Genomic DNA, 16,050 nt, shown 5'->3' on the forward strand with positions numbered 1-16,050 from the left:
AGAAATGTTACTGTCAAACACCTATTTGAATGCCACCTTTATTTGAACGCTACCTCTAATAGAACACCACTAAAGGAGAGCAGTTGAAAAATTCAGCCTCAACCTTTAATTAAATGCCGCTTCTGTTTGACCGCCACTTTGACATTCTTTGATCTTTACAAACCCATAATAGAAAGTGATCAGTAGAAAAGTGTACAAAATAGTAATAATAAATTCATAATGACTCAGTTACTTCAATCACGATTCTTTTGTTGTTGCTGTAGTGGCTGCCATGGTGTGTCTGCGAAGATCAACCGTCACGATCACCAGAACTACTCACCGATTCGAAGCCACTGAGGCCTAAATCCGATCCATTGTTTTCAGATTCACAATGGATGTGAATCAATAATGTGAAATTCAATAATGTGATTTTGAATCTTATCTGAAAACTTTAAGGCGTTTTGATGAGCGATGAGAATACTCTTGAAGAGCACCATAAGACATAAAGCATCCATTGTTACGACGTAACGTCGACTGTCTTTTAACTCCGAATCTTTATAGTTTTTTCTTTAAAACATTGAAAGCGACTATATCGGAATAATTATTAACTGCATCTGACTAATATTAATCGGAATTGGTTCTTTTTTTAAGTCTGTCTGATATTTCAATGTATATTATATAAAAAATAGTTTAGCAAAAATGCTGGTACGAATGGCCATAATATTGCTCCGCCCAAAAGAGTGCAAAATGTAGGCGACATTATCTTCCCCCGTTTTTCATGTGGGATTTATCTTTCCAAAACCCTAATAAGCTACTCAAAAAACACAATGAGGCAAAAAATTCAAATCGAGAGCGGCACAGCCACTCTATTTGAACCCCACCTTTAATAAAATGCCACTATAGGGAATAGTGGTTGACAAATACTGCGCCATGGCGTTCAAATAAAGGTTATATATATATATATTTGTTATATGTAGCACCGGTTTTGAGTTGTGATACTCATCACTGTTTGTAGGCGTGCAGCACCTGCAGCAAACACAAGCTGTACGACACCCTCTTTGTACTTGTCAAGAGCGCTTTCTGTACTCACGCTTTCTTCTCCAAGAAAAACTGGAATGATGTAAGTGTTGCTATTTGCGTCTCATATTCTGCTTCCTCCATCTATCCTGTATATGGGCATGTCTCCTCTCCAGGTATTGAGTGATTGGCTGTGGTCGCCTTTTGTAACCCTTCGATTTGATTTTGGTTTGTGTAATGGAGTACGTCTTTGCATGAACTATCTATGCGTAATGATCAGACATACTATGTAACCCTGTATGTATATGCCCTAATCGTTGGTGTTTATCTATGTAGGAGTTAGAGTTCCGGTGTATCTGTTGCCATATATTACTTCGACACGGAGGTGGATCTTTTGACCTATTCAGAGACACCATTATGAAGGTTAGATGGATATATGCATGTGTATATTAATGAAATTCTACTCATTTTTTTGTGGTGTAAAAAAACTTGAAGAAAATGAACCTTCATATGTTTTTGGCTTCATTAAACTAAAATTAGTGTGCTTACCAGTTCTGTACATTGTGAGAGATCGTCATGAGTAATCAGTATCTGCATAATTATTATGTTATGTGGTAAGAAGACTGAGTGGTCTAGTGGTAGTGGGCTTGCCTTTAAATCTGATGCCCTGGGTGTGATTCCCACACAAGGTAATCGGTTTTTCTAATGCTCTTGATGTGGCTTCGGACAACTGGATAGACACAGCTCTTATTATAGTAAATATTAGTAATAGTCAAGGATCGTTGGCAAATCAATCCTTGTTAAAGTTTTGGAATTAATTATAGAAAAGATTGGCCAAATTGTGATTGATGTGGAATTCTTATTTAAACTAAATTTACTAAATATAAGATATTTAAATAATAGATAATATTTAACTAATAAATAACTAATAAAGATATTTAACTAAACTAACTAAACAAAATATTATTTAACCAATATATGGAAGAGATGTCTGCATTTTCATGCACTCCCTCAGTCACCTACTCATGGATGTCTTTAACCAACAGCATTATATATTGAGTTGCAAGTTCACATTGTTAAATAGACTGTTGATTACATTGCATTAATCTCGAGCGCTTTTGATGCTTCAAAAAATCTACAAAATCAACAAGAGCCTTATGACCTTGAAACATTAGGGCGCAATCTCATTGGGCAACATTTCTGTCATTGGTACCCATGATGGCACTGCTTGGCAAGGTTAGACATGGACATAGCTATGACTTTGTCCGCATGCACAAAGCCTTCTGCACAAATATGTCATCTCTTTATCATAATCTAACCCTTCCTATGCTAGCACTAACTCAATTACTATGTAGATATAGGAGATGTAATACATATTGTAGATGGTGGCTAACCCAGATGGAAGGCTCAACCAGATATCCAACATCTTCTCAATGATAACCTCCATATCAACCCACGATGTGCGCTTTTCTAGGTTTAGTGAGCGCCTGCTCAGAAAGGTTGGTTTCTAAACTCACTTAGCGCTCGTAGATTCTCATCACATGTACGTGAGGGAGTAGGCTCCTCTACTATTAATTAAACACACTCTATGGTTGAGTTTTCTAGTAAGATTTTGGAGTCAGTGTTATGGCTGCATAAACATGGATCTGTCGGTGTTACGATATAAATAATTTATGGCGATGTATAGAAGAATAGTTCATTTTTAGTTTGTTGAAGGGAACATTAATAATCGATGTCTTTTATGTGATTTCAGTTAAACAAAGTTAGTTTTCTTCCCTTTGCTAAACTTTTTCATGTTTTCAACCAATCATATGCATGGCGGTCAGAACGACAACTCATATTTTCCTGTTAAAGACAAGGGAAATCTTCAACCTGGCATACTCTTACTTATCTACAACTGAACTCTCATGTAGTCCAAAACGTTGACTTGCTGATCAACTGCTTGTCAAAATCGCTAAGCTAGCATAGATGTCATGTTTGCACTGTGATGACTGATTGCGGATAAAATTCTGTTTACTTGTACTTGTGGGTGCAATTGTTTTACACCTACATAGACAGCGAACTTACAGAGCATACCTCATACACTACTAAAAACTGCCATCTCCTCACCATTTAATTGAACTAACCCTGAATGTCTGAAGATATGAATCTGGTAGCCGAATTAAACTGATGTGCTTCTGTAATTGAAGGTTACTCACAATCTCATCAGTTCTGATTTGATATGATCATCACATCAGACATATGAGTCGAAGGCTTTATGATTTATGATTTGCAACCACGTTGTCTCACAGATTTACATGCATTCACTCATTCTATGTATGACATCTGTTACAGCACCCTTCCTCTTCAGTTATGAACATAGTCCATGGACACGCCAGCATCATATTCTCTTCATACAGGGCCGCTATCAGTGAGTACCCCTAATCTTATCCATGAAATGTTGGCTTACTCTTTTCGTTCTTTTGCTTGATTTGCTGGCTCGCTACAGACTAATGGGTAGTAGTGAGCCAGCAAATGGGTAACAGACTAATGGGTAACTTTTCTGTAGCACTGAAAACGTGAAGTGGTTGCCTCATCCGCCTTAATCACCCTACATGTAAATCACTTTAAATTTCCCAGAAGCATCATGATAGTAGAAATTGTCTTCTCACAGTTTTGAGAGCCCTTGTAATGAGCACATTTTTATTGACTGAAAAAGCTATTTTATCCTTCCTTATGCACTGCCTATGTTTATAGATCAGTTTATCACAGCCTATAAACAGTCTGGAGAATCGCCCATGCTAAACCTTCTCATCGGAATCTGTTTCCTCCACATTGTCTGCATGAAATTCACAACTCAGAGGGCAACTCTGGCTATACAAGGCATCTGCTTTCTAGACAGATACTTAAAACTCAGAGGCGAGTGTCAGGAGACCTTCTACAACCTTGGTGAGTGCCTTACAACACGTGTAGCTGTTTCCACCTTCCTGTTGATTGTTGTTGGAGTCATTGCTTTGTATCATACAAGGTGATGTTCCCGAATTTATATGCGACCTTGGTTATCACAAAAATATTAGAGTTATGGGCGAACTTCAAAAAAACATTGGCAATGTGTTTCACTCAAACTTTTACTAAATGTTATAGTTATATCAGAATTGTTCTATATTGTGAAATTCATAAAAATGATGTAAACCGTGTTTAGGTGGTTGCATTTCCATAATTTATTATTGCTTTAATTTTATTTCCTGTTTTAGTAGAAAGTATTGATGTTGTTTGACTCTGGCTTCATTCGTGCCTTTAGCAGTTATGCAGTGCCTGTGAAGGTTGAAAATGTGACGGAAATCAAACTCAGTCATACGGTTTATGTGGGAGAAATAAAAGCTTCTTTCATACTTCGTTAGGAACTCAACTGCAGTAGAATGTAAATAACATAGAGCATTTATGTAAAGTTTTTGCTTCGCACTCCGCCAAAAATTGTACAATACAATGTGCCCTCACCATACGATTTCAATCCATTCCAGGGTTGATATCATATAGCGAAAATAGAGTCTTATAGATAGGTATAGAAACCCATAGTCATTATATAATGCAAACGTCCCCTGGTGAAATCATCAAATTTTTATATGAGTACTGGACATATTAAGATTTAGTAACAAAATAGTATGTTAACCTTAATAACGGTAGTTACCTACAATAAATTGAGTGTATTTGGTGGTACTGTACTACAATGCAATGTGTACCATAGGGAGTTCTTACCTCCAAGACAGACGTATAACACAAACATTGGATTTAACTTATATGAATTTAGCTTAATAAACACACACTTGAAGCTAAGTTTTAGTACATGTATGGATTTGTACCTATTTACTTAACCTTAACTTCATCGCTAAAATTTTATCACTCATCGGTTTCCGGCTCCTTTTCACTATAACTTATAGCTGACCTCATGAAATCCTTTTTCAACCTAATTCGACGAGGAAGCCCGAGCGATGCTATTCACAAAAACGGCCTCTCGCATACTTGACCATTTAATGGCCATGGAAATGACATTTTATTACTGTATCTTTGGAGTGATGTGACTTGAGGTAGTACATGTAGTGACAAAAGCACAAAAACATACCAATGCTAATTATGTTACTGTACGCTTGAAAATAAATATAATTATGTAATTAGGTGGATTTTTGTTAGCAGGCTAAGGGAAGTTGTCTGATCACTGACCTTGGTTCGAATTGCAACTCGGAATTGAATTCGGATTGCAACTCCAACCTTACTACTGGTTTTAAAGGGAAAATATTACCGCTTTTGACGCGAGGAATGCTGAACTGAGAGAAATCATTCATCGTATCTCTTTCAGGCATTGTGAGGTTTTCGGCCAACAGAATATCAGCATCTCCGTTATTTTGACGTAATAAATAACTGACTGTCAAATCTGAATTGCAAGCGAAATTTTTTGTTAAATGCGTATGGTGAAATAAGATTTGTATGGCAAAGCAGGATCCATATGGCGAGTACGAAAAACCATCGTGCTTTACTTGGTAAGGCGAAAAGATCGTGTAACAGGTAGCTTGTAACCTGAGGGCGCACTGTAATGTAAAGCGTCAAACTGGTGCAAGTTCTCAAATTCGATTTGAATTAAAAGAATCTCGACGTTAGCCAATATCACTTTCTCTCTTGTCCACTTTAGAGAAAAAACAACATATAGGGTGATCTCTCCTATACATACTAGTACCTGGGTGTCTGGTTCACTGTGAGAGATCGTCAAGTGTGTCGATAAAGGACAGAGGACAAATATCCGTGCAATTGTTCAAATATTCTGGAAGACAATTGATGTCTTTTAACCTAACTTCAAACCCTGGCGATGGGTAGATTAACAGTCAGACAGACTGTATGCTCTTTAATGTTTTTTTTCTCTTTTAATGCTCTTTTTGTTTTAATTCATTTTAGACATAAAATATTTTTACTATTTTCCTTTACAGCATAGACCTTGCTGCCTAGAAAAAGATGACGTAGTTTGACATTAAAAGTGTGCACTCCCCTTAACTTATCATAAACTTAGCGTAATCATGGACCCTGCACTGAGTAAAAGCGATAAGAAAAAAAGGATCAGTTGTTGATGCAAACTAATAATTCTACAGTTACTGTACAGTAAGTTAATTAAAAGGTCAAATCTAGTTTTTTAAACTTTTTGAATGGCCAAAGGAGTGAGTTTGGGAAGATCTTGGGGAGGATTTGGCAATTTGCATATATTTTACCGTTTGCAAAACATTAAATCGCTTTTAAACAAACATTCTTGGAACAGATTATTTACATTGTATTTACTGTATTATATAATTGTGGAGTTATATTGTGGAGTTGAATACGCAAGCGATGCACCAGTTTGATATCACTGCTTTTGGTCGAGTTCAATACAATTGGCAATCATATGTTAATATTTTTATGTGTACAATGTGGGATGGCCAATAGTGAGTGTAATAAACTAAAGGTAGCGATGCTTATGCCAGGGGGATGTGTCCAAATTAAAACTGAGCGAGTCTCAAAAATTATTTTGACTTTGTAATGATTGAAGTTTAGCAAAGGAGCAACGGTTTCATGTAGTTCAGTGATTAGTGTGCCGGCGCACAACCGGTAGGTCAGATGTTCGAATCACATATGGACCATTGGTGGTGTTAGGAAGGCATCCAGCCATGATTGCTCCTCTGCCAAATAGCACGAGCGAATGGTGGATATATTTTGCACCAGGATATACCATTTGTGGTAGCAACCCCTAAATGGGAAAAGCTGAAAGAGGGATTATTGTTGTTTAGTAGTCGAATTATTGAGCAATATCAGTAGAATACTACTAACAAGTGGTACTAGTAGTTGTTTAGTGCTAGAAGTTTTGATGGAGCCTATGCTACCTTGAATTCTCAGTAGCAAATCATGTACATGTAGCTTTTGAATTTGTCGTACCTGGTTTTCCAATTTCATTTATCAATGACAAAAATTATAGCGATGATCACATGGGTATAGCTAGCATAAAACGTTATTAATCAGTGTGTGTAGTTTTGTTGAAAGTGAAGTTATAAAGCTGTTTGGTTTGTTGGTAATTTTACATAGACTGACACGCGTTATTGTTGCTGCTACGTATGTTTCTCAAACCATAAGCTGCTGAAATTGTTGCATTGGTTTGCAGAAAACCTTGACGAACAACCTTCAACTGGTGGCTACTGTTGTCATTGGCTACTATGGCTACTACTTTTTGACCTCTAACTTCAACGAAAGAATGCTATTGCAGAAAACCTGCAGCCCGTGACGAGTGTTTATGATTTCTTTGTTACACATTAAATGACTAGTCATGTGGGGACAACTCATAGTTAATCGAGACATGCAATAGCATAGCTTGTAACATTTTATCATCCCCTGTTGATGGGTTGAATCACTGTTGGGGTGAAGTCTCTCCCATGTGTACATAAAACATCTGCTTACAGGGAGAGCTATGCACCAGCTATCAATCAACTCTGCCGCTGTCTACTACTACCAGAGGTGTCTCCAAATGAAACCCTCGTTGCCAGGAGAAGAATTTGACTTGAGCAAAGACGCTGCCTTCAACTTATCCCTAATTTATAAGGCTAACGGGTCACATGAGTTGGCTGATCACATGCTGCAGACGTACTGCATCATCTGAATGTAGAAGCGTACAATATCATGTACGGCGAGTCACTACGCTTGCACATTTTCATAAGTTCATTTGGATAAGATTGTCAACTATGGTAAACAGATCTTCAAAGTGTACATAGACTGTTGATATGGACATATTGTATAATGTATACTATATTATATGGCTGTATAGTGTACGTGTAACATAATATAGAATATTTTAGAATTGGTTCTCCTTGCTTGCTTTTTTAATAGTTATGAAGCTATTTGTGTGCTTGTTTTCATTATTAGATAAGGCATATTCCTGAGGTTGGATGATATAATGTCATGACTAGGCCAGACTTGTGACATATTACTACCTAGTACTGGTTCATATACAACTAGTTGATAGTCTGTATGATGATATACCATAGGTGTGTACTGGTACATATACCACTAGTTGATAGTCTGTATGATGATATACCACAGGTATGTACTGGTACATATACCACTAGTTGATAGTCTGTATGATGATATACCACAGGTTTGTACTGGTACATATACCACTAGTTGATAGTCTGTATGATGATAAACCATATGTATGTAGAGGTGGAACGAGACATGAGACGTCTCGAGTATCAACCTGTCTCGTATCGGTCTCGTCTCGACTTAACTATTGCCAAACTCGAGACAGGAAATAGAACTAAAGCGCCTGCGCACGGTTTTTAAAACATGGCTTCTTGCTGTAGCAACAACTCCATTTATTGTGATGGATTGCGGGCAACTGCCTTTAAAGTTATACCCGGTCCGTTACTACCTGTTGCTATTGATTATGTTGGCCACTGAGTCTAATCATGTAGTCCGGACAAGGGCCCTGTTATTTTTTAGTTCGGTTCTGTGTCCTTAAAACAGATACCGGGTGGTATCTAATTACTCTTCGGATAATCCAGTTTAATAATGAAGACTTTTGCGGGTAAAATGTCTGTATTTTATCGTATCGTGTCTAAACACCAACTGCCCTTCATAAAATTCGGGCCTCTTACGTATATACTATTAATCGCGGCTAAAACTTGCCCGGACACTGAGAAACGAACGAAAGGCCGTGTCGACAATAGTCTGTGTTCGGTTGACAATAACGTTTTGTTAGCTCAATATAAGAATATACATGTGCATGTATACAGTAATTAATATAATTTTATGAGTACACTTTAAATATAATTCACATGCTACAGTTAAAACACAGACAAAACAACATTAATGAGACGATAAGCATGAAATTGTTATCGTGTGTTCTTTTAGTTGCGGTATTTCTTTGTAGAGCGACGGCTATCGGTTTCATTAGACATTACATTAAAAAGTAAGAACTATTCAATAGATGGTAAAAATATACATGTACAAAGCAATATGTTTATAATAATTATGATCAATCAAGCTCAAAATTCTTAGAATATATAACTTCGGTATTTTAGAACTGTTTGTCACTTTTGTTTACAAAAACTACATGCATATCACTATTAAAATGTTGTATTTAAATCGTTCACACCAGGTAAAAATTCAATTTAAGAATAGTTTTATTAATTTTATATATACCAAGTAGCTAGTACTTGTGTAGTAAAATCATCACCAAATGCTCATTATTTTACTGTCTCGTGTCTCGAATTTTTACAAGACAGTGTCTCGAGTCTCATCTCGAACTTAAAAAACCTGTCTCGTTCCACCTCTATATGTATGTACTGGTTCATATACCACTAGTTGATAGTCTGTATGATGATATACCATAGGTGTGTACTGGTTCATATACCACTAGTTGATAGTCTGTATGATGATATACTACAGGTATGTACTGGTTCATATACCACTAGTTGATAGTCTGTATGATGATATACCATAGGTATGTACTGGTTCATATACCACTAGTTGATAGTCTGTATGATGATATACCATAGGTATGTACTGGTTCATATACCACTAGTTGATAGTCTGTATGATGATATACCATAGGTGTGTACTGGTTCATATACCACTAGTTGATAGTCTGTATGATGATATACTACAGGTATGTACTGGTTCATATACCACTAGTTGATAGTCTGTATGATGATATACCATAGGTATGTACTGGTTCATATACCACTAGTTGATAGTCTGTATGATGATATACCATAGGTATGTACTGGTTCATATACCACTAGTTGATAGTCTGTATGATGATATACCACAGGTATGTACTGGTTCATATACCACTAATTGATAGTCTGTATGATGATCTACCATAGGTGTGTACTGGTTCATATACCACTAGTTGATAGTCTGTATGATGATATACTACAGGTATGTACTGGTTCATATACCACTAGTTGATAGTCTGTATGATGATATACCATAGGTATGTACTGGTTCATATACCACTAGTTGATAGTCTGTATGATGATATACCACAGGTATGTACTGGTTCATATACCACTAGTTGATAGTCTGTATGATGATCTACCATAGGTATGTACTGGTACATATACCACTAGTTGATAGTCTGTATGATGATATACCATAGGTGTGTACTGGTTCATATACCACTAGTTGATAGTCTGTATGATGCTATACCACAGGTATGTACTGGTTCATATACCACTAGTTGATAGTCTGTATGATGATATACCACAGGTATGTACTGGTTCATATACCACTAGTTGATAGTCTGTATGATGATATACTACAGGTATGTACTGGTTCATATACCACTAGTTGATAGTCTGTATGATGATATACCATAGGTATGTACTGGTTCATATACCACTAGTTGATAGTCTGTATGATGATATACCACAGGTATGTACTGGTTCATATACCACTAATTGATAGTCTGTATGATGATCTACCATAAGTATGTACTGGTCCATATACCACTAGTTGATAGTCTGTATGATGATATAACATAGGTATGTACTGGTTCATATACCACTAGTTGATAGTCTGTATGATGATCTACCATAGGTATGTACTGGTACATATACCACTAGGTTGATAGTCTGTATGATGATATACCATAGGCATGTACTGGTACATATACCACTAGTTGATAGTCTGTATGATGATCTACCATAAGTATGTACTGGTACATATACCACTAGTTGATAGTCTGTATGATGCTATACCATAGGCATGTACTGGTACATATACCACTAGTTGATAGTCTGTATGATGATCTACCATAAGTATGTACTGGTACATATACCACTAGTTGATAGTCTGTATGATGCTATACCATAGGCATGTACTGGTACATATACCACTAGTTGATAGTCTGTATGATGATAATTATACCATAGGTGTGTACTGGTACATATACCACTAGTTGATAGTATGTATGATGATATACCACAGGTATGTACTGGTTCATATACCACTAATTGATAGTCTGTATGATGATCTACCATAAGTATGTACTGGTCCATATACCACTAGTTGATAGTCTGTATGATGATATATCATAGGTGTGTGCTGGTCCATATACCACTAGTTGATAGTCTGTATGATGATATAACATAGGTATGTACTGGTTCATATACCACTAGTTGATAGTCTGTATGATGATATACCACAGGTATGTACTGGTTCATATACCACTAGTTGATAGTCTGTATGATGATATACCATAGGTATGTACTGGTTCATATACCACTAGTTGATAGTCTGTATGATGATATACCATAGGTATGTACTGGTTCATATACCACTAGTTGATAGTCTGTATGATGATATACCATAGGTATGTACTGGTACATATACCACTAGTTGATGGTCTGTATGATGATATACCATAGGTATGTACTGGTCCATATACCACTAGTACACACCTGTGTACTAGCGGTATATGGACTAAATGAGTCTGTATGATCTACCATAGGTATCTACTGGTCTATATACCACTAGCTGATAGTCTATTATCTCCTAGGTATGTCCTGGTCTACATACCACTTGTCAAGGAAGCTAAATTATCATCTTCATTATCAAAGACAACTCAACTGTTAGCATAGCTATATTGTAGGAGCAGCACCAACAGGCCTTTTTCTTCTACAACTACTGCTAGTTGCAGCAGAAATGGTAGAAAGTAAATCAGAAATAGTCACACTGCTTGTAGAAGACACAGTTAGCATCAAAAGTGCTTGTAGAAGACATGTTATTATCAAAAGAACACTAGTACTAGCAGCATTGTTATTAGCATTACTACTACGTACTAGTAGTTGCAAAAGGTGTATCAGATTGATAAGAGAAATCGCTTTAATTGTGACGCAAATCATCGGGGCCTGCTAAAAATCAAGATCATCCAACTCAATATCACCACTTGATTCTTTGCTAATTTTAGCCTATGACTCTCAAATAGAAGAAATATTTTAAGCGTCTTCAGCACTTTCAGCATCTGCGCGCCTGGGAGTAGCTGTTTTGCTAGAACGAAGGGTGATCTTACCTCGATGAACAATGGGAAAGGAAAGATATTCAATGAGACGCACAACCTGTTATTGCAATTGAAACTAAGTCGATGTTCTAGAATCTAGACCAATATTTTTGTACAAGACAAAAATAGTAGACCAGAACCATACTTAACTCAACCTTCTGAAACCAGATGCCCCTGTAAAAACCAGTAATTGAGTAAGGATAACTAGCCAGTCAGATCGCTTGATCCAAAACTTTTATTACACCACTTTTGATTAGTCGAAGCATAATCAGAAACTTGGACATCTCACATAACAAAATTCATGTCGATCGTGTCGCACATTTCATAGCAATAAGAAAAATTAAACCAGATACTTGGCTTCAGCAATTTAGCCTTTGTTTCTGCTTACCGATCATAGAAAAATATAGACTCACTCAATTTGATGATATAAGATTTCAAATGGGCTGTATCTTGTCGAGAATTTTTGGAGAACACAGCTAAAATTATTCAGCTACTGTTAGTGGTTGCCATGCAACAAGCAAATGAACTGCACAATGTCGGAAAGCTGCTGGGTGCAACTTCCTGACTTTAAAGAGTTAAAGATGTAGTTGCGTCAAATTTAAGTTGATCTTAAAAGAAAGCATTTTTTTTCTCTATCAGTTGATATGTTGTTTGTTGTGTTACGCGATCGCATTGCCAAGATATTTGAAGATTAAAACCGAAAAAATCTGATCGCCGTAAAAACGCTCAGGCCACCAAAACGTGCCCAGACTTGCCCAAAATGATGTCACGCGTTTGGCAACCTGTCTCTATCTCTCGTATTCACATCGGGTATTTGCGATAAAAGTCTAGTCTTACGCGGCTCTATTGGCATATATCTTATTTTGTATTTGCTCATGTTGGCTAGAATAAAATTTTAAATCCTGCTACAGATGCATTATTATGAATGTTTCAAAGGCCTCAAATAACGAAAATTGAAAATTTGTTCTACTCACTTTCTCCAAATGTTGTGTAAACATTTGGGTACCGACTATCAATTCTACCGGTCTACGGTAATTCTGTCAAGTCACTTATGTAGAACGCGGTCTTTGTATCAGCACAGTTCTGCAGCTACCCATACAAACGATATACAGCCTCCCATAAGCCCCGCCCACATTATGTCGCCTATTACCTATTGCCTACGTACTAGTTTCTTACTAGTAGTATTCTTACCGAATACTAAATAAGTGAAATAAGCAAGCCACCTCTTTGAAAAGAATATAGACAAGGATAGAGTTTTAAGGATGAGAAGTCTGCTGCAAACTGGATTTGTACTCACATTCTCCAGTTCTGCGGACACCCATATACCATATCCGATTCACTACAATATTCTGCAAATCATGTTTTGCATTATCTTCAACAATATTATTTTATTATATAATTTTTACAAGCAAAAATATTTTCATCTCGGCATAAAGCTTTTATTAAAAATATTCATCAAGTCGTGGCCACTCACATAGTATTAGCTGATACAATAAGACAAATTCATCTACTGCAACAAACTCAAACAAAACATGGCTTATCCAGCACGCATTCAAGTCTCGCTTTCTCCTTTATGGCAGTTTCCACACTGACAAAGCTTCTTCGGCTGGTGGGACGACATAAACATTCTGTAATCAGTAAAACAAGTAAATGTAAACAAAGTAGATGCAATAAATATGTCATTCATAGATATGTCATTCTAAAGCGTATCTATTGACAGCTTCCAAATTGGGAGTTAAATAGATTGCGAGTGTAATTTTAAAAACGAATAAACATTTAATAAAGGCACAAGTACGCCAAGCCAACGATTCGAAGCTTTGGTTCTGGAAATTAAAGATTTGCAATGATCAATCGATTTTACCCACTTCCTACGAGTGAAAATTTGTAATCATGACTCTAATTTACCAAAGAAAATTCGAAAAAAATATTATAGCTACGTAAAACGGCAGATAAGCTATGAAACGACGATTGGAGATAGCAAAGAATTATCATTTTATTAATTAGTATATGTATTTATGACTATAAAAAATATTACATTTACTCAAGTATAGAAGACTCTAAGTTAATTTACCTCCATTCTGTCTTCTTCTGCAGCAAAACGCTGCTGACGCCTGTCAGCTTTGGCCATAGGCTGTCTACTCTAATCTTTTACTAAAAGTTGCTCAGATAACTCTGAGTAGCGGTCGCTCGAACTTGAAGCCATTTTAAAACTATGTATAACTTAGTAATTGTTGAAACGCGTTGAATCAGTAACGAGTAATGAGAATGAATTCTCTAATTAGGAGAATCTTCGAGATCACAGACAACACGTTTTACGAGTGATAACATTTATTACGGCCTATATAAAAATTTCGCACGCATGATTGGCTAACGAATCGACCTCATATTTATTGCTCGTGGTTTCGTTTCAGATACCTTGCTTGTGACGTCACGAAATAGGCACCCGCTGGAACGTGAGCTTTTTAAAAGAGGGCCTCATTCAAACGCATATATCTCTGGACAGGGTTGGTCTACAAAGACAAAAATGGCATCAAATTGTAGCTGATGTTTTAGCCTTTTATGGGTTCTAATTTCATTAAATTGACTTTTTTGACGCAACTACATCTTTAATGTGCGATGAAGTACATCACAGCACCTTTACTTAAACATGCTGTGATATGAACTGATATATTGGTAGGGTCTATTTGTTCTCCACAAAAATGGTGGGGCATCCTCCTAAAGTTTGATGTATCGGTTGTTAGCAGTCCACTCTGAGAGACCCATTCTACCACCCTGAGAACACAACTACAGTAGCTTATAGATCAATTGTCTATGCAAACATTTATAACAGAATCATGTTTACATGGAATAGTAAAATAACTCAATAACCTACTGAGAAGTAGCAGTAAAATTCTAAAGGTACAAATATGTTAGGTTAAAGCCCAATATTAGAAGTTTTGTAATGGTAATGATGCTGTGGCAAAATGGTGATGAAGTATAGTCAAAATAATCTGCACAACTAATAAATATCATTAGTCTACTGTTTCACCACAATTATACAGACCGATGGAATGAAGTCGTATGCTTTGACAACTACTGGAGAGAGAATGCATCAAAACAAAACATGCCGCATCTAACAACAGCGAGTATATTATCATAGATGGCGATGTCTCCGATAGATGGATCTGTACATTCCTGCAGCTGTTTGCTCATTAAAGTTCGGTGAACCTTGCCTACAAGAATGAAGGGATTATTGCATCCGTCTTCAAGCAGCGCTAGTTACATTTTTGTTGCATTGTGGAGGAAGCCAGCTGGGTATGCCAAACAGACCAGCTTACGGACATGCCCTCCTGATCAGCCAGCCGGACATGTCCAGCGGACCAGCCAGCTTGATGAACCAGGTGGATGCATTATGTAACAAGCTAATGAACTAACTACCCTAGGACACTTTTATTTCGCTAGTATTTAGTTTCGTGAGTAGCACACAGAGTAAAATTTTGCTGCAACTTAATTTCGCGGCTCTGATGAGTTCGAAAATATAGTAATGCGAAAATAAATGCATTGAAAAACACGGATTACATTCCTTACAAAAAAATTCAATTTGGGACTAGTTCGTATTTGTAAACGGCAGGTTGAAATGTGTGGGTGAGATCGATAATAATTCAATTTGATCACTTGCTGCCATTTGTTTCTTGGACTATCAATGACGTCTAGGTCTCTCCTGCCGTGACTTTCACACTCAAATCCCAAGAAGAAGAAAATAGATGGGTAACAACCAACTTCACAACCAAAACTGTATAACCCTTTCGCTGTCATAAACGCATTAATGCGTTTTCTAGGGGCCACTGCCATAAACGCATTTTTGGACTTTCTCAGCAATTGCGTGGTAACCTGATTTTATTATTCGTTGACCACATAACCCACGGTCTTTAAGAGTTTTATGAAATTGACTGTGTTGCCCGAAGATTTCTCTATAAAATCAGCCTAAAACAACGAAGCAATTTTAAACTTTTGTTTGAGAATTTCTA

General features: G+C 36.7%; 2 protein-coding genes across 3 annotated transcripts in view; one reads left to right on the top strand and one right to left on the bottom strand.

Annotated features, from left to right (window-relative positions):
- The window catches only part of LOC137388865 (general transcription factor 3C polypeptide 3-like), a 37,001-nt gene extending 29,250 nt beyond the window's left edge, over positions 1–7,751 (top strand). For both annotated transcript variants that reach the window (XM_068075335.1, XM_068075336.1), the window contains exons 16-21: positions 995–1,099; positions 1,333–1,419; positions 2,379–2,495; positions 3,331–3,406; positions 3,733–3,924; positions 7,443–7,751. In XM_068075335.1, coding sequence (XP_067931436.1) covers positions 995–1,099; positions 1,333–1,419; positions 2,379–2,495; positions 3,331–3,406; positions 3,733–3,924; positions 7,443–7,639 — 774 coding nt within the window. In that variant the 3' untranslated portion in view covers positions 7,640–7,751. The remainder of the gene's footprint in view (positions 1–994; positions 1,100–1,332; positions 1,420–2,378; positions 2,496–3,330; positions 3,407–3,732; positions 3,925–7,442) is intronic.
- Positions 7,752–14,655: 6,904 nt separating this feature from the next.
- LOC137388866 (E3 ubiquitin-protein ligase TRIM71-like) overlaps positions 14,656–16,050 on the bottom strand; it is a 28,582-nt gene continuing 27,187 nt past the window's right edge. Inside the window, exon 8 of the mRNA XM_068075337.1 lies at positions 14,656–15,255. Within this exon, the coding sequence (XP_067931438.1) occupies positions 15,116–15,255 (140 nt within the window). The 3' untranslated portion in view covers positions 14,656–15,115. The remainder of the gene's footprint in view (positions 15,256–16,050) is intronic.

Source organism: Watersipora subatra, chromosome 2, assembly GCF_963576615.1.
Source record: "Watersipora subatra chromosome 2, tzWatSuba1.1, whole genome shotgun sequence".
Classification (NCBI taxonomy): domain Eukaryota; kingdom Metazoa; phylum Bryozoa; class Gymnolaemata; order Cheilostomatida; family Watersiporidae; genus Watersipora; species Watersipora subatra.